Source organism: Hydra vulgaris, chromosome 04, assembly GCF_038396675.1.
Source record: "Hydra vulgaris chromosome 04, alternate assembly HydraT2T_AEP".
Classification (NCBI taxonomy): domain Eukaryota; kingdom Metazoa; phylum Cnidaria; class Hydrozoa; order Anthoathecata; family Hydridae; genus Hydra; species Hydra vulgaris.
Window position 1 is genome coordinate 5,265,001 of NC_088923.1, and position 27,500 is coordinate 5,292,500.

The 27,500-nt window shown below is 23.8% G+C and overlaps 1 protein-coding gene across 1 annotated transcript in view; it reads left to right on the forward strand.

Moving 5' to 3' along the window:
* Positions 1–27,500, forward strand: part of LOC105848951 (calcium-activated potassium channel subunit alpha-1) — a 60,491-nt gene that overhangs the window by 16,317 nt on the left and 16,674 nt on the right. Inside the window, exons 7-19 of the mRNA XM_065795303.1 lie at positions 2,701–2,787; positions 2,925–3,014; positions 7,096–7,187; positions 7,400–7,510; positions 11,694–11,799; positions 16,108–16,190; positions 16,387–16,456; positions 16,637–16,789; positions 18,506–18,630; positions 18,764–18,829; positions 21,660–21,749; positions 22,979–23,055; positions 24,856–24,940. Coding sequence (XP_065651375.1) covers positions 2,701–2,787; positions 2,925–3,014; positions 7,096–7,187; positions 7,400–7,510; positions 11,694–11,799; positions 16,108–16,190; positions 16,387–16,456; positions 16,637–16,789; positions 18,506–18,630; positions 18,764–18,829; positions 21,660–21,749; positions 22,979–23,055; positions 24,856–24,940 — 1,235 coding nt within the window. The remainder of the gene's footprint in view (positions 1–2,700; positions 2,788–2,924; positions 3,015–7,095; positions 7,188–7,399; positions 7,511–11,693; positions 11,800–16,107; positions 16,191–16,386; positions 16,457–16,636; positions 16,790–18,505; positions 18,631–18,763; positions 18,830–21,659; positions 21,750–22,978; positions 23,056–24,855; positions 24,941–27,500) is intronic.

Genomic DNA, 27,500 nt, shown 5'->3' on the forward strand with positions numbered 1-27,500 from the left:
CATAGCATAAAGGAAGTTTTCTTGAGAGGATCAGAAAAAGTTACCATGAAGATTTATCAATATAATTTTGAACTCTGTTATTATGTTTTTTAATAATGTTTATTATTTTATAAAGAAGCCTTTTTTGAAGAATACTTTTTAAGTTCAATGTTTACATCTGTTTCAGATATAACATGGAAAATTAGTAGCTCTGACTGGTGAAGTAAATAACCTACCCTAATTTTACAAACAAACCATCATCCACACTAGCGCAAGAACATGTATTGCCTGGAACTATTGCTTATATAACACTTATAGTACAATTGCTGAAAAGAACATGTTAAGACCAGAAAAATTTTTTTTTTTTATTTTCAGCAGTAAAAATGAGATGATGTCCATATTTGGTAGTTCGACACAAGACCCCATTACTCTTGTATTTCATTTTCTTGTATTTTCAAAAATTCATTAGTTCATTTCATAAACTGATAAAAAAAAAATTTTTATCTACACCAGTTTCTTGTAAATGTAAAACTTCTTGATGGTGCTTAGTATCAATTAAACTAGCCGATCTTGTTTTTTCACAAATTACAAATTTAGTTATTGCATTGTCAATTTTTTTTTAAATTTATTTCAATTCACCTCCTTGAGGCCATGAAGATTACTACCGTCAAGGAGGCTACTTTAATTGTGGTTAATCCTCTCTTGACTCTATAACTCCAAAATATGAACTATGACATTCGAAGCCACTATGTGGAGAAACAAGTTGAGCGCAGTACTTTAAATACATCAGGGACTTTTTGAGGATCGAACTCGGAACTTTTCGCTTATGAGGCAAGCACTCTACCGCTACCTTACTACCACATTATTTAATGCAGTTGTAGTAGCATCACTAACTTCATAACATATTGCAGCCTTAGCTATATTAGTTAAGTCAAATAGTATTTTTCATTAACTATTTCCTCTTCAAACTCGTCACTTTTAACTGTATCTAAAGTTAAGTATTCAGCACTAAAAATTGCATCTAAACCAACTTCTGATGTTGTTTGAAGATTTCTCTGTTTAATTTGCTTTCCAATAGCCTCTTTTTTCTCTCTTTATAAACTTTTTCACAAACATTATTGCTACTGCTTTGTCCACACTGTCTAAATTCCAACTTCTTTTTGGTCCTATCTTGGACCATTTGTCTTTTAAATATTCTCTTTCTGTTACAGGGACCAAAAACAAGTAAGGTATTATAAAGTTAAAAGTGTTTTAATTTAAAGTGACAAGTCAAAGAAGTATAAAAACTCGGGCAAATGATTTGAAATTGACACTTTTTTCTTTTACTTAATCCACCATTTTTGTAAAGTGTATCTGTAAATGCATGATAATTACTTGTAAAAAAAATTGCATGTATTCCTTTTTTACTTTTCTCACAGAGACAAACTATGTGTTTCATTGTGCACTCACTTTTCATAAAATATTCTTTCTACTGAAACATTTATAGGTCTTCTAAGCTTTTTTGAGCTCATGTTGATATAACAATATGAGTTTATTATTTATTTCTACTGAAACCTTTTAAAGGTCTTCTAAGCTTTTTTGAGCTCATGTTGATATAACAATATGAGTTTATTATTTATTTCTACTGAAACCTTTTAAAGGTCTTCTAAGCTTTTTTGAGCTCATGTTGATATAACAGTATGAGTTTATTATTTAATTAAAAAATAAAATGAGAATTTTTCATTTAGCTGATCAAAGTAAAATATATTTTGGAAATTTAAACATGATATAAACAATTAATAGTGTCGTAATTCCTCATAGAAACATTATACAAACAACTCATGATGTACGATTGAGTTATTAGGCTAATTATTAATTAGTTACCAGTACAAATAAAAGCATGATATAACCAAATAATAATTTTATTTATCCAATTAAAAGCATGATACAGCTAATAATGTTATTTGATACATAACAGTTGCAGGATACATAAAAAAAAACATAGCAAATGTGTAACATGCAATACATAATAAGTAAACTAGTTTTTTTTCAAGTGTTTACATATTATGTATACTTATTATTATAATTATACACTTATAATTATTACTTATATATTATGTATCTTAATAACAATTAGTTTATGTATTAGTTTAGTAAAAAGTTTTTTTTTCAACTATTAAGTGCTCTTCTTGTGTCAATATTTGTCAATATCATAACGCTTAAACAATCTGAAAGTATTGTTTTATTTCCAGACCTTATGTAATTCCACTGTGAAAAGTTTTTAGCTGCAATTTATTAGTATATATACAATACATAAACTGCACATAGAGCCAAATGATATTCCATACATTGGTTTAATATATATATATATATATATATATATATATATATATATATATATATATATATATATATATATATATATATATATATATATTTAAACAACTTTAAAATATATTCTACAAAATAGAGTGCTCAATGTTCTTAAAAGAAATGAGCAATTATAAATTAGTAGAATATAATATAATGTTAAGTGTAAAGTGATTTTCTACTAATTTATATATATATATATATATATATATATATATATATATATGTATATATATGTATATATATGCATATATATGCATACATATATATGTATATATATACACATACACAATTTTTGAGACTATTTATGTCAATAACACAAAGATTGTGTTGGTAAATCATTTTAATTATATTTTGCTAATAAATTTTTAGCTTGAAAACACTGGTGATTGGTGGAGCCCTATAAACTATCAAAACAGAGTTTCCATAAACTATTTTCAATGTATCTATTATTTGCTTGTGAGTTGTTTATGATTTTTTAATATTAATAATGTAAAAATTTTTTGCACATAAAACAATATTAAAAATTTGCATTGCAAATTGTTGTATATGCATACATTCTAATATAAATACATTTTAATCTTTGATTTTCTTAGGTTACCATGTCAACAGTTGGTTATGGTGATATCTCATGTAGCACATACCTTGGGAAAATATTTGCAATGATGTTCATTGGTGTTGGATTGGTATTTTTGTTTTACAGTAAACCTTGACATATATATCAAAAATATAAATATATATATCAGATATATATTTATGTGTGTGCGTGCGTGTTTATATACATACATTTATACATACATACATACATACATACATACATACATACATACATACATACATACATACATACATACATACATACATACATACATACATACATACATACATACATACATACATACATACATACATACATAATATAAAATTACTGAATGGTTCAAGAAAATTACAAACATTTTTACAGTTTTTGTCAAGAATGATTTTTATCATTTGATAAGTGTAAAAATGCTCTGCAATTAAGTATACTTTGCTAAATAAAATCAATACATATTCTGCATAAAAGCTTGGTAAAAAATTCGCCTTTTAACTTTGATTATGAAAAAAAGGCAGACTTTAATTAAAAGGAATTTTTCTGTTATCTCAATTTTTTGCAGCAATACAAAAGAGAAGATTAAGGTCTATATTGTATGTGTGGTAGTGGTGTTGTGGTAGATCCTCACTTCATAAGCAAGAAGTTCTGTGTTTGATCCCCACCATGTCCTTGGTAGTACTCGACTTGTTTTCCATGCAGTGATCTTGTTTGTCAAAGTTTGTGTTTCAGAGTAAAAGAGTTTAGAGGTGATTGTAACAATCCTCCTCAACTATAGTGGCTCCCTCAGTTTTGTGGAAGTCAATAACAAAAAAAATTAAAAAATATTTTTATGACTGACTAAAAACAGTTTGTAAATAATATTAAGTTAGATTTTTAATATTATTAGAATCTACTTTTCTTTTCTTTTCTATATTCAATAGAACATTTTTTTATATATATTCAATTAATATAAAAAATTTTAACAATCTTAATACGAAACTAGACCTCAATAATAATTCATTTTAATGATACTGTAAACACATTAATGTACTAAATTTGTTTACTGTCATTCCAAATATCAACTTAGTATCATCAAAAGACTAACATGCATTATTGAATTAAGATTTTCTGCTAAGTTATTAAAGATTTTGTTTTCAATACAGCTGCTCCATCTTACATAAATTACTTAGATTTATTAAGATAATCAGAGTTATTAAAAAAAACTGTAAACCTTGTCTCAAAACAAAAGTTGTAAAAAAATATATATAACTAGACAATGTATTATAATCATGTCATGTCAGTTTTTTATTATTTGATGATAATTGAAATTCTAAAATTTACTCCATGACTATCTGCATTAATACCACAATAAAAATTACCTTTAAAATAAAATAAAAAATCCACTGCAGAAAAAAACCATTAAAGCACAAAAAAAAAAGCACTAATATACAAGCCTTCCCAGGAAGTGCGTGCGGTCGTACGCCTTGTTTGTCCACATTTAAAATAGTTTTTTTAGAAAACTTGACCACGTTATTTTATAGTAAGTGTTTTAAGAATTTGCGGCAAAATAAAGCTATAAGAAACAAGAGAATAAAACAGCAATATTTGAAGAAAAGAACCGAAGACTATATAGAAAATCTAATATACTATATAGAAATCTAATACTACTATATAGAAAATCTAAATAAATTAAGCTACAGAGAATAAAACAGCAATGCTCAAAGAAAGGAAACAAATACTATACGAAATAGAATATCTAAACAAAAAAACTAATAAAAGAAAGGTTAAAAAAAGAAAAAATTTTGTCCAAAAAAGATTATACCTAAATATTTTACTTTTTTTTGTTTTCTTTTCTTTTTTATAGGGTGTTATTTTCCACTGCCAAAATTAATACCAGTCGAAAAAGAAAGCAGATAAGAATATAACAAAAACAAAAACATTTTTTGATATACAATTTATTCAAGACTTTGGTTAGTCAGTATATTAAAGAAATACTTTATTATTTGCACTAGAAACAAGGAAAGTTATAAAATTTGTTTTTCAAATGTTTTTGCTACTTTATTTTACTTTTTTTATCAATGCACAGGAAATGCAAATAAGTTTGTTACTATTTATTTGTAAAATATATTTTTTTTATTTTTTTAACAAGTTTTTCATGTAAAATAATAAAAAGTTATTAATACTAATGTTCAAATATAAAATATTTGGTTGTTTTCACTACCCTTGTTGGAATAATCTGCACTTTTGTTGGATTCTCCAAATTATGCATTTAAACTTGATAGTTTGTTTCCTGATGAACTTTCGTTATCAACGCTCCAAAATCTGAACTGTTACTGAACTTTTTTAAAGAAATTTTTAGGAGCCTATTTAAAACATTTTTTATAGTTTTAAATGCATTTTTTCAGACAGAGCAATTGTTATGTTCATTATCTCTACTAAATTACTAAATTACTAAATTTGTTTTAAAGTTGAATATTGGGCAATTAAAGAAAAAAATTAACAAAGTTTCTCATAGTTCCAAAGTGCATAGCAAATTAGCTTCATAAAAATTGTGAATAAATTGCATATCAAAACTTTCAATTGTTGTTATAAAATTATAAAATTGTTGTTATAAAATATATGTTTTTTTTCTCAATTTGTATCAAGTTCTGTAGCTAAAAATAACAACCAACCTAAAAAAAAAGTACAAAAGCTGTATAAAAATTTTATTAAAAATTTTTTTTCTTCCTATTTTTTTTTTAAATATTAAATTTTTTAAATTTGTTTAATCTAAATTTGATATTTCATTTCAATTTTGCATCCTATTTTTTGTATTATTTTTTTTTATCAGTAGATACGTTTAGCTTTTTGCAGCGATTTATTGAAACGCTTCAAAAGCTAAAAACTGCAAACTGCCGTGGTCATTGTGTCTAAAAAAGTTACTTTAAACATGGATAAACAAGGAGTGCAATCGCATGTGCTTCCAGGGAAGGCTTGAATACACTGAATAAGTTACTCAGTAATAACATGGAACGTTTAGAATAGATCAAACAGAATAAATTCAAATATTACATTTTAATAACTAAAATAAGTTTTTCAAATACTTCTCTCATGTTTTGACTGCAGTTAGATTACGCCTTGTTTTAACTATTTTGTATGATGGTAAGTTGACCCATCACACATGAATATATCAAACATTCTAATTTAAAAACAATTACACACATTTTTATTCAAAATTTTTTAATATCTATAGAATTGACAGTCTTATCTTACAGTAAAAAGTACAAACTATGATGTGGGGTAAGTAGTATGATGTGGGGTACATTTGTTGGCAGCAATTGTACCCCACATCATAGTTGTTGAACATTGATTAAAAGAAGGTGCAACATATTGAGGATTAAAGTGTGAGTTTGGTGGCGTAGGTTTTGTAAGCTGCATACTACTTAACTTTCACTTTGCATATATATATACTATATATATACTATATATATACTATATATACATATATATACTACATATGCTACATATACTATATACATATACTACATATACTACATATACTATATACATACTACATATATACTATATATATACTATATATACATATATATATACTATAGTAGATATACATATGTGTGTATATAAATATATATATATATATATATATATATATATATATATATATATATATATATATATATATATATATATATGTATATATAGATATGTGTATATATATATATATATTCATATATACTATATAGATATAAAGTATATTTATTTATTTAAATAGTAATATATAAATCTCCATTCTACCAGCAATCAGACCTCCACAAAACTTTAACAACAATTATTATTCTAACTAATTCTTTAAGTTCTGCAATTAATACTGAAATACTAAAACTATTTATAGTTCAGTTATAAAAATCTATACCAGTTATAAAAAAAGCTGCAGTTAACAGTGAAGTAAAAAATAACTTCGTTTTTTTTCTTAAAAGAAAAGAAAACAAAGAATAATATGAAAAGATTGATGCCCATGGATATGTAGTGGCACTCTTTTGCGGAAGCAGTATATATAATTTGCTACTTGTGTGTGGCATCAGGCTATTTCAGTGTGACATCAGAGATGTTATATAATCACACATTCACATTTATAAACACATATATTATTTACATATTTGAATTTCTTAATTTTAAATTAAAATCTTGTTTTTTAGGGTTTGTTTGCATCATACCTTCCTGCCGTTTCAAGTTATATTTCTTCTCATACAAAGTATAACAAGGAGTTCGTTCCAATTCCAGGCAAGAAGTATGCAAAAAAAAATTTATTTCTTGTGAAATTTTTTCATGAGTTCGCTTTTTTATCTAATGGAATTTTCAGTTTTGTTTTAATTTTTTTTCAATTTTTTTTTCAATAACTTTTTCTTAATAATAAATCTTTCAGTTTTACTATTAAGTTTTTTAAACTACTAATTTTACCAATGCAATGTTTTTATTAACTAAGTTCAATTTATTATTCAGGCATGTAATTGTTTGTGGCTACATTACTCATGAAAGTGTTTCTTCATTCTTAAGAGATTTTCTACATCCTGACAGAAATGACAATACTACTGTAGTTGTGTTTTTAGCACCGTAAGTTATGTTTTTTAAAAATTTTAAATAATTTTCTAAAATAATTTTAGCATTAGGAATATAATTAGAATACAGAAAAGAAAGTGTAACGAAAGTATATATTTAGAAAAGTTTCATAAAATATTGAATATATATAACATAACAACACAACTAATTGTAGAATATACTTGAAAAGAAATTTTAAGAAATTTAGAATATTACCTTAAATATTTTATTATCTAATGAATACTATTACTTTTCTTTTCAAGTAGTTTGGATATCATTTTTAAATTTTTTATTTAAACAACAATTTTATTTTTTTGTATGTTGATGATACAATTATTCATACTATTTAATGAACAGCAAATTGTTTTTCTTTATTTATTTTAATAGTTAATAAAAATTATCCTGTATCTCTATGAGTTAATATGCAGGGGTATAAATTTATAAAAGGAATAGAATACGCACATATAAAGCATGAAATTAAAAAAATGAGAAATGGAAACTACATGTATAAGTTACTAACACATAAAAAAATAAACAATGATAATATTTTAATCAAGTAATTAGAGTAGTCAAAAAACATTAAATAAAAAAAATTTAAATTATAATTTATTAAAGTGTCATCATAGCAAATTGAAAATCAGAAAACAATCTTGAAGAAAATCCATTATGAAACTACAAATGAGACTTAACTACTGGAACCCCTTTATCTACTGTTGGAAGGATTATGAAATATTTTAAAAAGACTTTTTTCATAAAATAAGCTGAAAAAAATATTTTTCTGCTTGATCCTTAATGATTAACAAGACTTACATAAAATGTAACTTTAGTCAATTTCCTAGTGACAAACGTTTTTGTGTGGCAAGTATAAATAAAACAAACTTTTGAAAAATTTGGTAAAATTGCTCTTATGGCAATGTAATGCTCTTAAGTAATTTGAAGCTGCGAAAAAAAGAGTAAATCTTTTTTGACATCATCAACTTTGACATCACAAATTTCTTGCTACTTATTCAATCGCACACTAGACCTCAGTTTGACCAATCATAGACCTTGTTTTAACCTTGTTTTAACCTTGTTTTAACCTTGTTTTAACCTTGTTTTAGTCTTGTTTTAACCTTGTTTTAACCTTGTTTTAACCTGACTTTTTTCTAGCCTCACTCTGCTAAGTGAACTTTGGAGTTGTATAAAGTGAGAAAAGTTAATTTTGTACCAAAACAGCTTAACCACCAAATTGCCTACAATTATGGTCCATCGAAAAATATTGGGCCATTTACAAAGAATATATATGTGTAAAACAGGCAAGGCAATTATTTCACGATTTGCTGAAGGTTTGGCAAGAGTTAGTTGTGCAGTAATGTACAATTATTTTTTAGAAAATTTAAAGCTAAAAGTGTTTTTATAATCTTTAATTTCTTAATTTTTAATAAAAATTAAAGAAATTTGTAAATAACAGTTATTTTAAATTTTTTAAAAGATTTTCCTTTCTCATTTTTTACAATCTCATTCTTTATATTACGTTAATGACACAACACTTGATTGCTGGTTGAGTAGAAATCAAGCTTAATCAGCAAATCAGTTGATTTAATAGTAATTACTTTACTTTATTATTATTATATAATTTTTTATTATATAATTTATATTATTTTATTTATTATACACATAATCAGTTGATTTAATATTACTTTTCATTACTTTACTATTAGTACTTTACTTACTATTATCAAATTTTTTTACTTTTATTTATTTTTATTTATCATATCATCTACAAAAAATAATATTTAACTCAAATACTAACTCTTATTACTAATAACGGGGAAATAATTAAGATGTAATGATGTAATGATGATGAAATGATGTTTCCAAGTAATTTTTATATTTTTGAAAAATGCAGTAACATCATTTTAAAGATATTTAAAAAGATTCTCAAGTGCCAAGACAAGTTGTTTCTTTTTATAAATAAATCTTAGAAAATAAGTTTAAAGCTATAAGCTTTAAACCAGAAAAAATTATAGAAAAACAAAGAAAACATTTTATTGCTACATAGTTTTAGTTTCTAAGCATAAAATAAATCTTACAACTCTGCAATTTTTAATTATAATTTTTGTTTTTATTAAGTGTTATGCATGTCTTAAATATATTATTAAAAGTTATGCACATTTTGTGTCTACTTTTTGTTTATAATATTAATTTTTTTAATAGTTTAACCATTTGAATTCATTAAAGGGAATATTAAATCCCAACATGCTGTTTTTTGTATTTAAGAAAATTTGACAATGAATGTTAGGGTTAGGGTTTTTATTTGAACTAAATTTTTTTTATGTTAAACCTAAATAATGAAAAAAACAGTGTAACACAGTAACTAACATCTGTGGTTTGACATCTAATTTTTTTTTTGTTAATAAAAAATTAGTTATTATTATATAGGTATTAAGAGCCTGCATAGAAATAAATAAGATGAAAATTTAAACATCAAGACCTTTTTTTTAACATCTTAACTTTCAATGAGGCTGCAGGCAACCACTATTAGAGTTGGGAGTTACTGAAAGAGAAAAGATGAAGTTTATAGAACAAGATAACAATTGACAGGCGACTTAAAATATTGAAACTATATGAATCAGGAAAAAAAAGATGAAGGAAGCCAATTCCAAAGAACTGATGTTCATGGAAAAAACTGGACAAATAAGAATTTTTAGAGCACTTAGGAACAGTCACAGTAAAAGTATGAGACATGAATAGAATGGAATAGTATGAGACATGAATAGAATGGAATAGTATGAGACATGAATAGAATGGAATAGTATGAGACATGAATAGAATGAAAAGTAACATGAGAATGAATTTTACACAAGAGACACTAGCTTTTTAGAGCAGTGCCTATTATAGTATTTATAAAAAAGAGAAAGAGAAGCAACATTATGATGATGTGATAATAGTTTGAGCTTTGCAAGAGCAGGTCCAACTATGTTTACAATGCTTTTTTGCACCTTGTTTAATAGAGAAAGGGCATCATTTGAAGATCCGCCCCAGATATGGCAACAGTATTCGATACTAGGACAGATTTGAGATTTATAGAGTCAAAGATTAGAATCTGGAGTAAGAAAGTAGCAAGAACGATAAAAAGATGCAACCTTAGCAGATACTAATTTTGCAATCAATTTATCATATGGTTTCCAAGGAAGATAGGAAGTACTTTTTTAAAAAAAAATAATTTAAATAACTTAGGAAGAAAAGTTAATTCAAAGACCAAAAATATTAGTGAATTATTTTAGAGAACTTGGTGATGATGATGGTTTTTTGTATTTTATAGTTTTGGGTGCATTAGCCATTTCTGGATTTGTTAAAGAACTTGACTTCTTAGTTGTTAGTTACAAATCCTTTTAGATTTGTTTAAGGACTTGACTTGATAGAAAAAATCAATAAGCTAGATGTTTACTTTGTATGTAACAACATGATGGTTAATAGGATGAAGCTTTGGATTTGTTAAAGAACTTGATTTTTTAGAGTTAAAAAAGAATATTTTATTTTAGCAACAATAATATTTTAAAATTTATTTTCGTTTTTTCATAATACTTTTGAGCAAGTTATAATTTAAGTTCTTTGAAAATAAAGAGACAATCCGAGTTCAATATTTAATTAAACTCTATTTAAGTTATTTCAAAGGTACTAGTTTTTAGTTATTAACTCAACATATTTAATTATAAAGATGCATACTTTTACTGGCGTCAAAGCTAGAAAACCACATTAATTAATTAATAGAAAAATCAATAAGCTAGATGTTTAGTTTGTAAAAATATGGTAGTAATTATGATGACGTTTTTTTGTTATTACTAATAATGTAATGTTAATACCAATATATGTAATAAATTTTGATAAATAGTTTGTTTTGGTAAGTTTAGATAACTTTAAATGTATTTTCAAAAGTTTAATTTTAATAGGAGCAAAATGTGTTTTGGCATTTTGGAGTTTCTTCAAAAATTAAAAATAAAACTATATTTATAATTTATAAAACATTTTTTTAAAATGGCAACAAAATTTTATATTTACATATTTCATTAATTTTTGTTTTAATAATTTACAATTATTAAAGAAAATATTAAGTTTTATAATTTTTATTTTTTATTTTTCTATAAAAAAAAAATTTTTGTATATTTTTTAATTAAATATTTAAACACTCTATTAAAAACAAAAAAATCAATTTTAGCTCATTACCTGATGTAACCATACAAACATCACTTAAGAAATATGAAACACGATCATCTTACTTTGTTGGAACAATTTATTCTTCAGTTGATGCAGAAAGAATGCAGGTTAAAATTTTACTAGATAAACAAAATGGTAATTAAGGTAGCTAAAGTATAACTATTTATGTTATATATATATAACTATATATAGTGTCATAAATAGAATTCCAACTCTCATGCGAGATTTTGATTTGATTACCTTTTCCAAGGATAAAACAGAATCATTTGCACAATTTTTTTTTATCTAATTGCTCTCTTGAAACTAAAGACTTTAGGTCTTATTGAAAAAACTTTCTTGAAAAACATATTAATTTATAGTTAGACATTTTTATTACAGCATTTTTTTTTTTTGCTAAAGTGTCTCACTTAAGCTTTTCAATAGTTTGTGGTCTCAACATTTCAATAGCTTGTGGTCTCAACATTTCAGTCACAGAAATATTTTTAATAAGTATTTTCCTTAACTCAATTAAGTTCAATTGGAGTAAGAAAGAGATTTTTTTGTCAATACAAATGGAAGTCATTTGAAATTGTTGTTATGAGTTGTTACATTTATAAACTCTTAGTTCTAAAGTTTTTAGTGTGAATAAAAACATCAGCCAAAAAATAAATAGTATGATCAAAATAAATAATCAATACTAGCATAAAACTGTATTTTAATAATGTTTAATTTGGCAATTTTGGACATAAGTTTTACTGTTTATTTGTTAGCCTAGAAATTTTATGGTGTGTTAGATGGAAGCAAAGAATGACATCAAAAACTTTCAACAAAGTTTTTGATGTCATGAGGAATGCAAGCTCTTTATTTGTTCATCAAATAGTTTCAGTAACTTTTCTTCAATTAAGTTATTTCAATTATATTTCTTCATATTTAGTTAAAAATAAAGAAAAATATAATAGAAAGAGATTTTATTTCAAAGATTTTTTTTTTGTAAAAGACGCAGTAGTGGTGTAGTGATAGAGCACTCTCTTCATAAGCAAAAAGTTTTGAGTTTGATCCCTACCACATCCACACCAATAAAGTAGCCTTAGTACCACATCCACACCAATAAAGTAGCCTTAGTACCACATCCACACCAATAAAGTAGCCTTAGTACCACATCCACACCAATAAAGTAGCCTTAGTACCACATCCACACCAATAAAGTAGTCTTATCGCATGTAGTGGTCTTCTGCAACTTACGTTATTTTAGAATTTTAAATTCAAAACGTAATGATGTAACATTGTAATATAAAATTGGAATATGCAAAATACAACAGCTTTTAAGTCTGATTAAGACACTATAAATCAAATGTTTAAATTTGATTCATAAACTTTATTTTCAAATCCTAAATAATTAGTTAAAAGATTATTTTAAAAATGCAATGAAATATTTTTTTTCTTATAAGTTCTTTTTAAGATAAACTGCAAAAGTTGGATGTTGTTGAATCTTAATTGTAAAAATAATGCAATTAAAATTAATTAATATTTCATTCCAATGAGATTTTAGATTTTATAACTAAAATTAATTTAGTTGTTTAGAAATATTTTTTTATGAGAAAGTCCAGACAACAATTACTAATGTATAAATCGCTGAATAGAAGATCCAGCTGTTGGTTCAATAAAATTATTTACTCATGTTGTCATTACATAATGTGAAGGTCAAAAGTACAGCAAAACTTATTATTATTGGAGAAACCTTTCATAATAAAACATGTCCCTTTTTAATATATCTATTAAAGAGGAACACAATCATGTTATTAATGAAAATCAATAACCAATCCAATTGTTGTTATCAAAATACAAAAAGAAATTATACTTTTTAAAAATGGAGGTACATGTTGTGATTGTTTACAAAACTTATTAATTGCAAATGACCATAAAACCAAAAAGTGTAGAGGTTAAGCTGGGTTTTTTTTTTTGTTGTAGTATTAATTAAAAAACTTTTGACAGTTTGTATTTTTTGAAATCTTATTTTAAAACAATATATTTTAATATATATAAAACAATATATTTCTTTATTCCTAACATAATTTTTGTATGTTTTTCTTCCAGAAATATAAGTTGCCTTTATTTAATAAATATATTCTTTTTTAAATGTATTTATTTAGTTGTATTTATATTCTGCAGATACGATTATGTAGATTGTGTTAGATATTGAATAGATATTATTATGTAGATTGTGTTAGATTTTGTGTAGATATTATTATATAGATTGTGTTAGATATTGTGTAGATATTATTATGTAGATTGTGTTACATATTGTGTAGATACTATATTCAATCTTTTTATAATCCCAGGATTTATTGATCATTTTTAATTCTAAAATTTTGGGATAAAACAGATCGAAAAAAGAAATTATAACCTTTTATGAATGATAACACTTATACTGACTCATCTTCTTTTCATTTTTCACTTATGAAACGTTATGAAAACCTATAATATTCAAAAACTCTTTATTTACATTCTTGCTGTTTATTATAAGTTAGGAAAGTTACAAAGAAACTTGCATATTAATAAATATTATAATTTAAAATAAGTTAACAATGTTTTTACAATAAAAGATTTATTAATAATAAAATAAATTTTATATTATTTTATTAATAATATAAAATTATTTTATTAATAATTTTATATTATTAATAAAATAAATTAGCTGGTAAAGTAAACTGAAAATAACAACAAAAAAATCAAAAATAAATACTTTCAACTTACCATTTCTGGATGCTTGAAAAATTTTTGTTGCAAATGTGTTTGATATTACAAAAACAGATGGCATCTGGTTGGCAATCAAAAATGAAATAGATTTTATATAGGTGGAACTTTTGAGCAATGTATGGCTTTCTTGCTTTTTTGCTACTTTCAGATCTACTTGAACTACTTGCTGAAATTTGGGAATTGATTTGTGGAACACTTTATTATGAATATATTATTATATATATATTATTATATATATATACTTATTTGTATAACAAAAACATTTAAAACAATAAAAAACAAACTTCGTGAAACTGTTGGCAATTCTCAGTAACTAACATCATTATACACAGCAATTTTGATTCAAATTTTCAGCAAAGAACAAAAATGTTTCTTCCTTAGAAATATATTTGAAACCTCAAAAAAAAAAAAAAAAAGAAGATAAGAAAAACTATTAAATTGATAAAAATAGCTTTAAATATAATTAGAGTATAATTATATAAAATTCTTCGAAAGAAGATAATTAAAGTTTGTAAAATGTCATAGTAAAGATTTAAGATTTTTTTCATAAGAATCTCTTCTTAAAATTTAAGATTTCTGTTAACAATAATCAATAATTAAATTAAACAAGTTACAAAGGTTTGAAAAAGCATAAAATTTAAGAAATACTTTTTTTTACAACTGTGTAAAGTTTGTTAAAAAGCAATTGCAGCCATTTTTTTATTTAACTATCGTCTTTTTAACAAAAACAATTATAAATAAATTTTTTTTTCAAATTTTTTTTTTTTAATTTAACTTTTAAGTGTAAGTTTAAATAAAATTTTTTACAAAAATTTATCTTAAAACCATAAAAATAAAAAAATAAAAATTTTAATACTTTCTGATATAAACACCAATATAAAACTAGAGTGTTTACTATAGCTTAATATTTTACAACATTGACTTCAAAATTTGTTAGTATGTTATCTATTAATGTTGCTGAATTTCTTATAATTTAATACAATAATTAATATATGTAATATGTTAAATATATACTTTAAAGTACTTTATGGTATTTTTACATAGTAAAATTCATATTTTTGTATTTTATTTACAAATGCAAAAGCTTAATTTACAAAAACAATAAACTTTTTTTTTTTAATTTACAATTACAAAATTTGCGTAAGTTTTGTATTTAATTTATATTTTAAAAAACTGTTATAAAATATCCTTATAAAGTTTTTATAATAACTTTATATAACCAATTGATTTCAAAAAAAGCATTTGCTGAGGTGTCCATGGAGCTCATGGTTTTTCATTTCTCTTGTCTAACTTTGTATAGAATACTGTTTTCATATTTATGCTGGGTTATCTAATTATGCTCTTTTTTGGGGGCAAGGTGCAAAAATGTATTGTAATTATAGTTTATACCTGCTCTTGTAGCTTCTGTATTAACCAAGATTTTTTCCCAAACATTAGTGTTTTAGAAATTTTATCTATCTTTGTGTTTTCTTGATTTATATAATTTATATAATTTAAAATTAAATCTCCTGTCAACTATTTCCTTGTTCTCTCTTACTTATTTTTTAGTAACTCTTTACTTAAACAATGGTTGCCCTGTTGATATTTAATTAACTTGAAAAAAAAGTTGTATATGTTTTTTTTTTGTTTATTTACTTATTACATTATATCTTCATTTTGTAAATTTTTTGTAAATACAGATCAAAAATGCGGATGCTGTAATTATATTATGCAATAAAAAATGTACTAATCCAGATGAAGAAGATGCAGCAAATATAACAAGGTAGTTGATGTTTTAACTTTATATTTTAAATTATATTTTAAACATAATAATGTTTACTAGTTTTTTAACATTTTTAACAAATGATTTCTTACTTACCTTTATCTATATATTTATGTATTCTTGTACTTATTACCTGTTGTTATATTTATTTTCCAGAGTTTGTTACTTATTACCTGTTGCTATATTTATTTTCCAGAGTAATTGCTGTTAAAAATTATCAAGAGCGTGTTCGTTGCATTGTTCAAATAATGATGAACCACAATAAAGTAGTTTTAGTTAATTATGGACACATTTTTTATAAAGTTTGATGATTAATACAAAATACTTTTGAAACTCTTTTTTTTTAATGTAAACTGCAAATACACCTTCTGAAACACCTGCAAATACACCTTTGTATTTTGTTCAACATACTAATTATTATATCTTTATTTTTTTTCATGTGTAAGGTACACTTGCTAAACTGTCCTCAATGGAATGCAGAATTTGGTGATGCTATAATTTGTATTAGTGAGTTAAAACTAGGGTTTATGGCACAGTCTTGTAATGCACCTGGTTTTTCAACATTAATTGGAAATTTATTTGGAACAAGAAGTGATAAGGTATCTTTATTAATGATGAGATATCTTTATTTAAAAACTTATTTCAAATTCATTTACAGTATTTAACTTCATAACAAAAAAATCCTAAGTTATTAATCATCAAAACCATGATATATTCTAATAAAATCCTGAAAATTTTGATAATATTCTAAAAAGGATAAAATCTGTTTTTAATGTCGATATGTTAATTATTATTTTGTTTGGTAGAAAATTACATAACTTGTCTTATTTAATGTTCAGTGTTTATTTTTATCCATTTGACTCTTATGGTTAACTGAATACCAAATAAACTGCTTCTTTATTAAATAAGGTTAATGTATATAGTTTCAGCTTTACCATGACTACCATAACAACAGAAACAGCTTGAAGAGTAAATTAAATATTTTATATTTATATTGATCTTTAATACTTTTAGTGTTTTTCAATAGTTTATTTTAATTTATAATTTCTATGGGTTTTTTTAGCCAAGAGGTAATCACATTCAAGTAGGATACTTTTATTTTCACAAATCTTTTTCAACCTTTTTTTCTCGGTAACTTCTTAACAACCAAGTTAATAAAACAAGTTGAGAGCAGCGCTATCAGGGATGTGGTAGGGATTGAGGTCAATACATTTTGCTTACAAAACATGTGCTCTGTCCCACAGCTGATATTTATAGTGAAAGTAGATGAGTTACAACAAATTTAACATGTGTTATTATATATAGTATATAACAATTATACAACATATTACTTAATCATTATTACGAGTCATTAATATAATAATATTACCAGTCATTAGAAACATATATAACATTAGAAACATATATAAGGTGGATGCTGTTAATTATGCTATTGTGTTACTAATGATAAATTAATATGTTGTATAATTGGTCACAGTATATAATGTAAGTATATTTGAGAGTTACATGGCCACATAACTCTCAATCATAGATACAGCCACAGGAGCTGTATGATTGCATATATATATATATGAACAAGTGAATGAAGATTCTTAAACTAATGATAACAGTTATTACATTTAATAGACATTAATAACTATCAAATTGGGCTCAAAACAAGAACTGTATATACAAAGCATCTTGCCTTTTTTTGAACATTTAGAAATAAATATTAAAAGTGAATATTTGTATAAAATTTAACAAATATCTATGAGTACTTAGTAGTAATCTTAAAATACAAACTATAGCATAACAATATCATAATATTAATATACATTAAAGCATTATGCACAAAACAGCATTATACACATAATAGTAACAGTAATATATAAATAAAAGAACCAGCAATATATACATACAAATCTATTAACATATTTAAACACATAATGAGATAGTAATAGTATTAGTATAAGGAAATATATAATATACTTATTTAATAGATAAATAAGATATTTTCTTTGTAGAAAAACATGATTATTCATCATCATAGTCTAAAATAATTTCATTGTTAAAGTAAATTTGAAAAAAATATACAGATGCTAAAATTCTGAAAAAAGTAAAACTAAATCTAAAAACAAACAAAAACTAATAAAAAAATAAACAAAAGCTTATAAAGTCAAAAATTTTGTAAAATCTAGTAAAACTTATAAAAATTGATAACCTAAATGATACGAAATAATAAGTGATACTAAATAGCAATGTATGTTTAAATTTCAACAAATATTAATGTTTCTTTTGTAATTATTTTAATATACATCAGTTGTGTTATGTTTTAGATATCTGAAAGTATTTCAGAAAGTGAACAATGGAAAGTGGCTTACATGCAAGGAGCTGCTAATGAAATTTACTCCAGCTACCTCTCTAATTCATTTGTTGGTATGACTTTTCCTAAGGCTGTTGAGTAAGTTTCCTACTTGGTAGTATTTTAAATATTTTTATATTCTATATTTTCTTTATTTTAAGATATATAATATTTTTTATTTTAAAATATAAGCCAAATAATTTTCTAATATGATTGTTTTATTTATGCATAGGTTGTGCTATGAAAAATTAAAGTTGCTATTAATTGCTATTGAACTGAAAACAAAGAAAGGAAATGAGTATGAGCTTTTTTATCCTAAAAAAATTAATAAAATTAAAATACAACAATAGTAAAACAAAGTTTTATACTTTCTTTTTTTTTTCTCTATAAAAAACATTGCTTGTAAAATCTATATTCTTATTGGAAAATAGATTTTAAAGTCTATATTCTGATAATTCAAACACCAATTAACCATTATTATTTCAAACTTTCTTAAATTCTTATCATTAAATACCAATAGAATTATCTGATTGCCCATAAACAAATGAGTCAATTGTATCAACCAATCGAAATTGTATCAACCCCCAAATAACTGAAACAATTTTTAAGTTGAACTATTTTTTATCCCTTTTTTTAAAATTTTTTAAAATAATTTAAATTGTTTCTATGGAAAATAAAGAAAATATTTTTAAAAAGTCATTATTCTAACGGGTGATGCGGAAGTTATCGGACAAAATAAAAACGTCAATAACTTATTTATAAATAAAAAAATAAATTACTATTATATTTTTTTTAAATAAAGCATTTATCTTTTAATAAAAATATATTATTTTTTATATGAAAAAACACCACCATCTGCAATTGATCTTAATTTTGCTCTGACGCCTTTCATATGCGACTGTAAAAAGTTTAAATCAATTTCTTGTAGTTTTAGTTTAATGCGATCAATCAAAACTTGCTCTGTTGAAGCTTGTCAATCTCCCTCGTAAACCTTCTGTGCCAAATGTCCCCAAAACTTTTCAATTGATCATGCTTGAGTCACATTTGGGGGATTGGATTCTTTATCAACGTAATAGACATATTGGTCCATCCAATTTAGAGAATCTTTAGAATAATGAGAACTTGCTAAATCTGGCCAAAATAAATAGTTAAAGTCTTCATGATACTTGTGAATAAATGGAAGAAGTCGTTTTTATAAACATTCATTAATATAGATTGATGAATTGATCGTTAAAGCCTTGGAAGTGCGAAACAATGGCTCGGACATACCACGGTCAGATATGGCTATCCACATTAATAATTTTTTTGGAAATTTCTCTTTTCCTATAAAACGAACACTTTCTGGGCATGTCTTTTTGTTGTTTGTGTAGTATCCAGAATTTCCAGGCATGTTGTACCCTGCAAAACAAAAGTATTTTTCGTCATTGATGGCTAGAAGCGATTTTGTGTTATAGAGTTGGTTAACTAGTTTCCTGCTTCTTTTCATTGCCTTTATTTGTTGTTCTATAGTGTACTTTAAAGTCTTTTCACGTTTTCTATATAATTAATATTCATTTTTTCAACTGACGACCAATTGTCGATTGATTTACACCGAATTTAATACCTATTTTTCTCTGACTGACCCCTTTTCGATTGTTGACAAGTCTTGTTAATTCTGCTTTCTTTTCTCTAGTCCAGGATGTCGGACGACCAGGGTGCTTTCTATCAGAAAACGATTAAACAGTTTCAAGTCTTTTTAGGTTATCATGTATTGTACTTCGAGCAAATCCTTCCTTTTCAAAATGATTTACGATTTATTTATTTTTTATGTTAGGTTTATTTACAAAAAACATTTTTAGTCGCTTTCGAAAAGGTTCTCGTTCAGCTGCATTTAACCTTGTTTTAAATAATTGTGTTTCAAATAATAAAGTTTATATTTTATAGAACGTTTATGCCTACGCATAAAACCACAAAAACTAATTATTATGCTCAAATAATGAAATTAGGATTTGTCCAATAACTTCCGCATCAGCCGTTAAAAAACAGAAAAAGTTTAAAAATTGATTAATTTTTTACTTTTTTACCTTTTTCTTACTTTTAAGTGTATCAAAAATGTTTTTTAATTAATATTAATAATTTAAATAATTAATTTTTGTAAATTTACATAATATAAATAAAAATGTTAGTTATATAATTAATATTTGGAGTATAATTACATTTTAAGTTTTTTTCATCCCAGTTGAATTATCACTTAATCAAATATATATATATTTATAATTAAGATATGTCTAGTGTATATATATATATATATATATATATATATATATATATATATATATATATATATATATATATTTATATATGTATATATATATATATATATATATATATATATATATATATATATATATGTATATTTATATATATATATATATATATAAATATACATATATAAATATATATATATTTATATATGTATATATATATATATGTATACATATACATATATATATATATATATATATATATATATATATATAAATATAAATATATATATATATATATGTTTATAAATATATATATATATATATTTATATATGTATATATATATATACATATATATATCCATATATATATACATATATAAATATATATATATATATATATATATATATATATATATATATATATATATATATATATATATATATATATATATATATACATATATAAATATAATGGAAAAAGGTATGCCAAGCAAAAAAAACAATAATTGAATTTTTGAAATTTGAAAAAATATTTATTTCTTTTAAATAAATATATAAATGATAAAAAAGCACTAGAGGCCTTTCACTATTTTCATGAGTAGTGCTATGTTTAATATATAAATATATATATATATATATATATATATATATATATATATATATATATATATATATATATATATATATATATATATATATATATATATATATATATATATATATTTATATTTATATATGTATATATATATATATATATATATGTATATATATATATATATATGTATATATATATATGTATATATATATATATATATATATATATATATATATATATATATATATATATATATATACATGTATATATATATATATATATGTTAGGTTAGCAATTAATCCAATGGATAAAAAGTTGAAGTTGAATAGAAACACTCGTGGTTTTTTCATTGCTCAAAAGGCTTTAGATGCAGAAAGGTAACCTTTAAACCATTAATAGTTATTTCAAGGTTTTTGTATTTTCTGGTTTTATTTTTTAGTTGTGTTTTGCAAGGCATGTAGATAAGTAAATCAGAAGATTATTATGTCTTTTAAGTTAACTTTATTCAAGTTGTTATGTTAGCTGTAATTTTTTACTAAAAAAACTAACTAAAAAAATAGTAAATCTAACAAAATACAAATTTCAAGTTAAATTTCAAGCCTCATAATAAAAATAAACCAGAATAGTCTAAAAATATTCTGATTAATAATATTTTTATAATAAACAACATAGTAACACCATAATAACATGAAAATAGTTACAGGAACATAATAATAACACCATAGTAAAAAAACAATGTAATAACTCTATAAAAGTGGTAGTTACTTTTAAAATGTTAACTTAACCATAAACACAATAGTAAAACCATATACATAATAGTAACTAATCGAACATATTATATTTTTTTATAATAAAAAATTCTGTTGGTTATAATTTTTTTTGTTTAGTATCTTGCATTATTGAAACGTTGTAAAATATTTATAATAAATATTTTAATGCACTTTTATATATTTGCTCTTTTTTTAAAAAAAAATCCAAAACTTTGAGGGAAGAGGTAGAGAGAAGCAACTTTAACTTGCTATCATTGCAATAGATTGTATATATGATTTTCATAAGAGGTCATTGATGCATAAAATTTGAGAAGATGTAACATAGAATACTCAGTGTCATTTATCAATGTAAGAATATCAACAATATTTTGATAATTGTTTTTGGGTTTAATATTGAAATTCTTTTGATATGCCTATTCTGTATAAATATTCATGAATAATGAATTAAAAAACTGAAAAGTCATCATAATATGATGTTTCACATATCTCTTATTACATAACATATTACATATGTTAAATAACATTACATTTGCTTCAACATTGTCACATGTTTTAATTTTGTCAATGGTGTCAATTATTATAGTGTTGCTTTTGTTTATTATAAAAGTTTTATTAAAGCAGTGTAAATAAATTTTTATTATTTACTTTTATTACTTACAAAAAAAACAGTTATTAAAAAGTTAAATGTCAATGTGGTAAATAAAATTTAGTTGTCATTTTTTTAATGTTAATGTTGCTCTTTTCATGTTTAATATTTAAATAGTAAACTTGCCATTAATAATCAAAACTTTGTACCTAAAATAAACTAGGTATTTATATAATGAAATTTTTTTTAGAGCACTTCGGTATTGTTCATTATGCCACAAAGATCTTATTGATCCTGAAAATATGGTCAAATGTAAATGTCGAAAAAGTCAGTTTTTAGTATGCTTTGCAACTTTTATTACAATGATATATATAGTATTACTTTTTATTTTTTTAATCATTTTTTAATTTTATTTTTTATTCAGCTAAAATACAGTAAACAAACTCAATAAAAAACAAACTTTTTAGAATAAATTATATTTGTACCAATGGATTGTCTTTCAATTTTTTTAGTGGTATGACTGCAGAGTTTTTATTAAAAAGAGTTTTTAATTTCTCTTAATTTTTTACTTTTATCTACTTTAGCCATGCTAAAAAAAACTTTTGATAACAATTAGTGGGATTTTCAACTAAATAGAAATATTTGTTTTGGAATACTCGTTGTTTTTTTTTCCACAAAAAAAGGCAAGATGTTTTGTATATACAGTTCTTGTTTTGAGCCCAATTTGATAGTTATTAACTCAAACTTGTCCAAAAATCTTTGAAGTTACTCAAACTTTTCAAAAAGACAAAATCAAGTTTTTACGCATGGAATTTTTTGAAACAATAGAACAAAAGAACTGTTATATTTATTAAAAATTATCAGTAAGTGAGAGCACACACAATTTTTAATGGACATGCTTTAGACATTTTAATATAGCAGTGTTGTAATTACTGCAAAATTGTTAAATTTTAATAAAATATTAACTTTTCAAGTTGAATTTTAACAAGCTATTAACTTTTTCAAATCGCTTATTAGTTTTACCTCAAAAGTTCTAATTTTTTTATTTATTTAGTGTTTACCTATTTAAAGCCAAGGGTGCAAGGACGCCATTCTTTAGGAATTTTTATTTTTTATTATAAAGTGCTTGCAATTGAAATCAATTTTTTTTTTTAATATTTTTGCTTCCAACAAGGCTGCAAGCAATCACTATTAGGTTTGGAAGTTACTGGAAGTGAAAAGATGAAGTTATGTAGCAAAATAACAATTGACAGACAACTTAAAATATTGCAAATTATATGAATCAGGAAAGCAAGAAGAAGGAAGCGAATTCCAAAGATGTTCAAGGAAAAAAGCTAGACAAATAAGAGTTTTCGGAGCACTTAGGAACAGTCACAGAAAAAGGATGACACTTAATTGAATAACGAGTAACACAAGAATGAACTTTAGTAGATGGTACAAGAGACGCTAGTTCTTTAGAGCAGTGCCCATTTATAGTATTTGTAGAAAAGAGAAAGAGAAGCAACATTACAACGATGCAATAATGGTTGGAGGTTGGCTGCAAGAGCAGGTCCAACTATGTTTACAATGCACTTTTGCACCTTGTTTAAAATAGTGCATTATTGGAAGTCTAAAAGGTGCATTATTGGATTGTCTAAAAAAGTGCATTATTGTAAGATCTGCTCCAGATATAGCAACAGTATTTCTATCAAGAACGGATTTGAGATTTATAGAGACAAAGAATAGAATCCAGAGTAAGAAAGTTTGAGCACAATAAAGAGATGCAACCTTAACAGATGCTAATTTTGTTATCAATTTGATATATGATTTCCTAGAAAGATTGGAAGTAAGAGTTAACCTCTATAATAAATAATAATAAAATAAAAAAAAGAAAGTGATTAACCTTTTTTACAAAAAAATTTCTCAACCCTAAAGCCTAGGACCATAAAGTAGAAACTGAAAATTAAAAAAAGTTATTGCAAAATTCTTTACATTGCTATCCTTTATAAAATTTCTTAAATTATATGTATTTAAATTCATCAACAATCATTATTATCATATTTATTATAATAATCGTCATTATGCATTATTATCATCTGTTATATATTAATATAATTAAAAGTTATAACTATGAAATATTATTTTTAGATCGGTTCATCAAAGTTGCAGAAACAAAAATAGACTTCGATGCTTTGTATTTACTTGAAACTGCTCCAGAAGATGAAAGAAAAAAGTATGATTTTTCTTAAAGTTTTTTTTTAAATATCAAATTTTTTCCTATTTTATTTCAACCATCTTTGCATTTTTACTAAAATTTATCGTGTATAAAATTTTTTTTAATTTTTTGTAGTTTTTAGAATATTAGGTGATACCATACACCCTACTAATAGTAGTATAAAAAATAAAATTTTGTACAGCTTAAAAGAATTTTGAATGGTTAATGCATAAAGATGCTCTTAAAAATTGATTTAAAAATTAATTTAAAAAGTTTTTTCTTTGTTTGTTATTGTTTTTATGCTAAAAAATTTTCTTTTGTTTATAATTGTTACTATGCACTATGCTGGATATTAAACATATGGTGGGCAAAGTTATTTTTATCTTCTTTTTTACTAAAACCTTTTAAATGACAAATAATCACTTTGTGTTAAGATTTATTTACTCCTATTATTAAAAAAAAAGATATTTATTCTGGATGATACTAATTTTTAGGATTTTTTGTGTTGTCCACTTAAAAAACCATTATTTTATAACAAAAATGTCTGAACTAAATTGTTTAGGTGAAAAAAATTAATTTCAAACAAATTGTTAAATTTTAAAACATTTTAAAATAATGAGTTATAACTCATTATTGTGAAATGTTGAATAAATCCATAAAGGGAAATTAGGAGCAATGTATGTAGTTCTAAAAAGTTGTATGAATATTGTGTTTACAAGTTCAATAATTTTACTTAAGATACTTGTAGGTTCTCTAAACTTTATGACACTATTGTACAAAATAAAAAATTTATTTTAAGGTTTATAAGTGTATTAAAAATGTATTAAAAATTTTTCTTTTAATTCGATTCAATCAATACTTAAATTTGTTAAGTATTGATTTGGACCAAACTTGTTTGTACTATTTATAAACGATTTGCCTGAAACTCTAAAAAATCTAACCAAGCTGTATGCAGATGGCACCAAAATTTTGAATGAAATGTTTTCCAGTGCATCAACTCTTTCTTTGCAATCAGATCTTGATTTAGCTTTTAAGTGGACTCAAGACTGGTTTGTGAAATTTAATATTTCAAAATGTATGGTCATGCACTTTGGCCGGAATAACAAAAAATCACCCCTTTATATCAATGATCAAAAGTTAAACATAACAGAATCTGAAAGTGATCTTGGAGTAATCTTCTCAAGCAATCTGAAATGAAAAAATCATGTTATAAAATGCATAGGCAAAGCCAACCAAATGTTGGGTCGGATTAGAAAATGCTTCGTTTGCTTAGATATTAGACTGCTGAGAATACTTTATGTTTCTTTTGTGCGGCCACTGTTAGAGTTTGCAGTACAAGTTTGGTCACCTATTTGAAAGGGAGAAATTGAGTTATTAGAAAGAGTCCAACATCGTGCAACTCGATTAATACCATCACTTAAAATAATCAACTATGAGTATCGTCTAAAAGCTCTTGACTTGATTACCTAGACAAAAAGGAGGCAACGAGGAGATATGATTCAACTTTTTAAATTCTTCAACGGTTTTAACAATTTGGAAACAATCAAAAAAATTAGTACTCAACAAACTCAAACGAGAGGTCATAGCTTTAAATATGTCAAAGAAATCACTAAGCAAGCCTGTCGTGAAAACTTTTTATTTAATAGATCGGCTAATTTGTGGAATAGCTTGCCAAGCGAGTTGGTTAAAGCACAATCAGTTAACAGTTTTAAAGCAGGTCTTGATTGCTGGATGAGCAGCTATCAAGCAAATCAGCTGTCATAGTGTGTTAATACCACACCCACTGAATCATGCCAGTTACAGCAATTCTTAATACTAATACTAAAAGTAATTTCAAGTGACTTTATGATTATATAATTACTTATTAATTATTTATAAATATAATATAAATAATAGTAGTAATTAGTTACTTATTCAATTAGTTTCAACTAGTTTGAACAAATACTTTTTTAAATAGTCAACAAATTAAACTAAAAAAAGAAAATAGTAATATTCATCAATGTTTACAAAATACAATTTAAAACAAAACAAACTAAATCTACCAAAAAACTTTACCAAATTAAGTTTTTAAACTTTTTTTAAAGTTGACAGGTTATGGTAATAATTTTTCCAAAAGCGTACCAACCTTTGGAATATACACACACACATACTATATATATATACATATATATATATATATATATATATTATATAATATATATATATATATATATATATATATATATATATATATATATATATATACATATATTTATATATATATATATTTATATATATATATATATATATATATATATATATATATATATATATATATATATATATATATATATATAATATATATATATATATATATATATATACCAAAAACATAACCAAGTATTATGGATCAATTAACAAATTGATCCATAATGCCATTTATTTGATGAAAAACAACCTTTATCTAACAACTTTTTCTGGCTTTTGGTTTTGGTTTTTAATTCTTTAGAGAAAAGAAATGCTTTTCCAGAAGTACTAAAGATTTTAATCGTCTGCAAACTTTCAAAAACTGCATTTTCAATCTTGTTGTTATATTCTA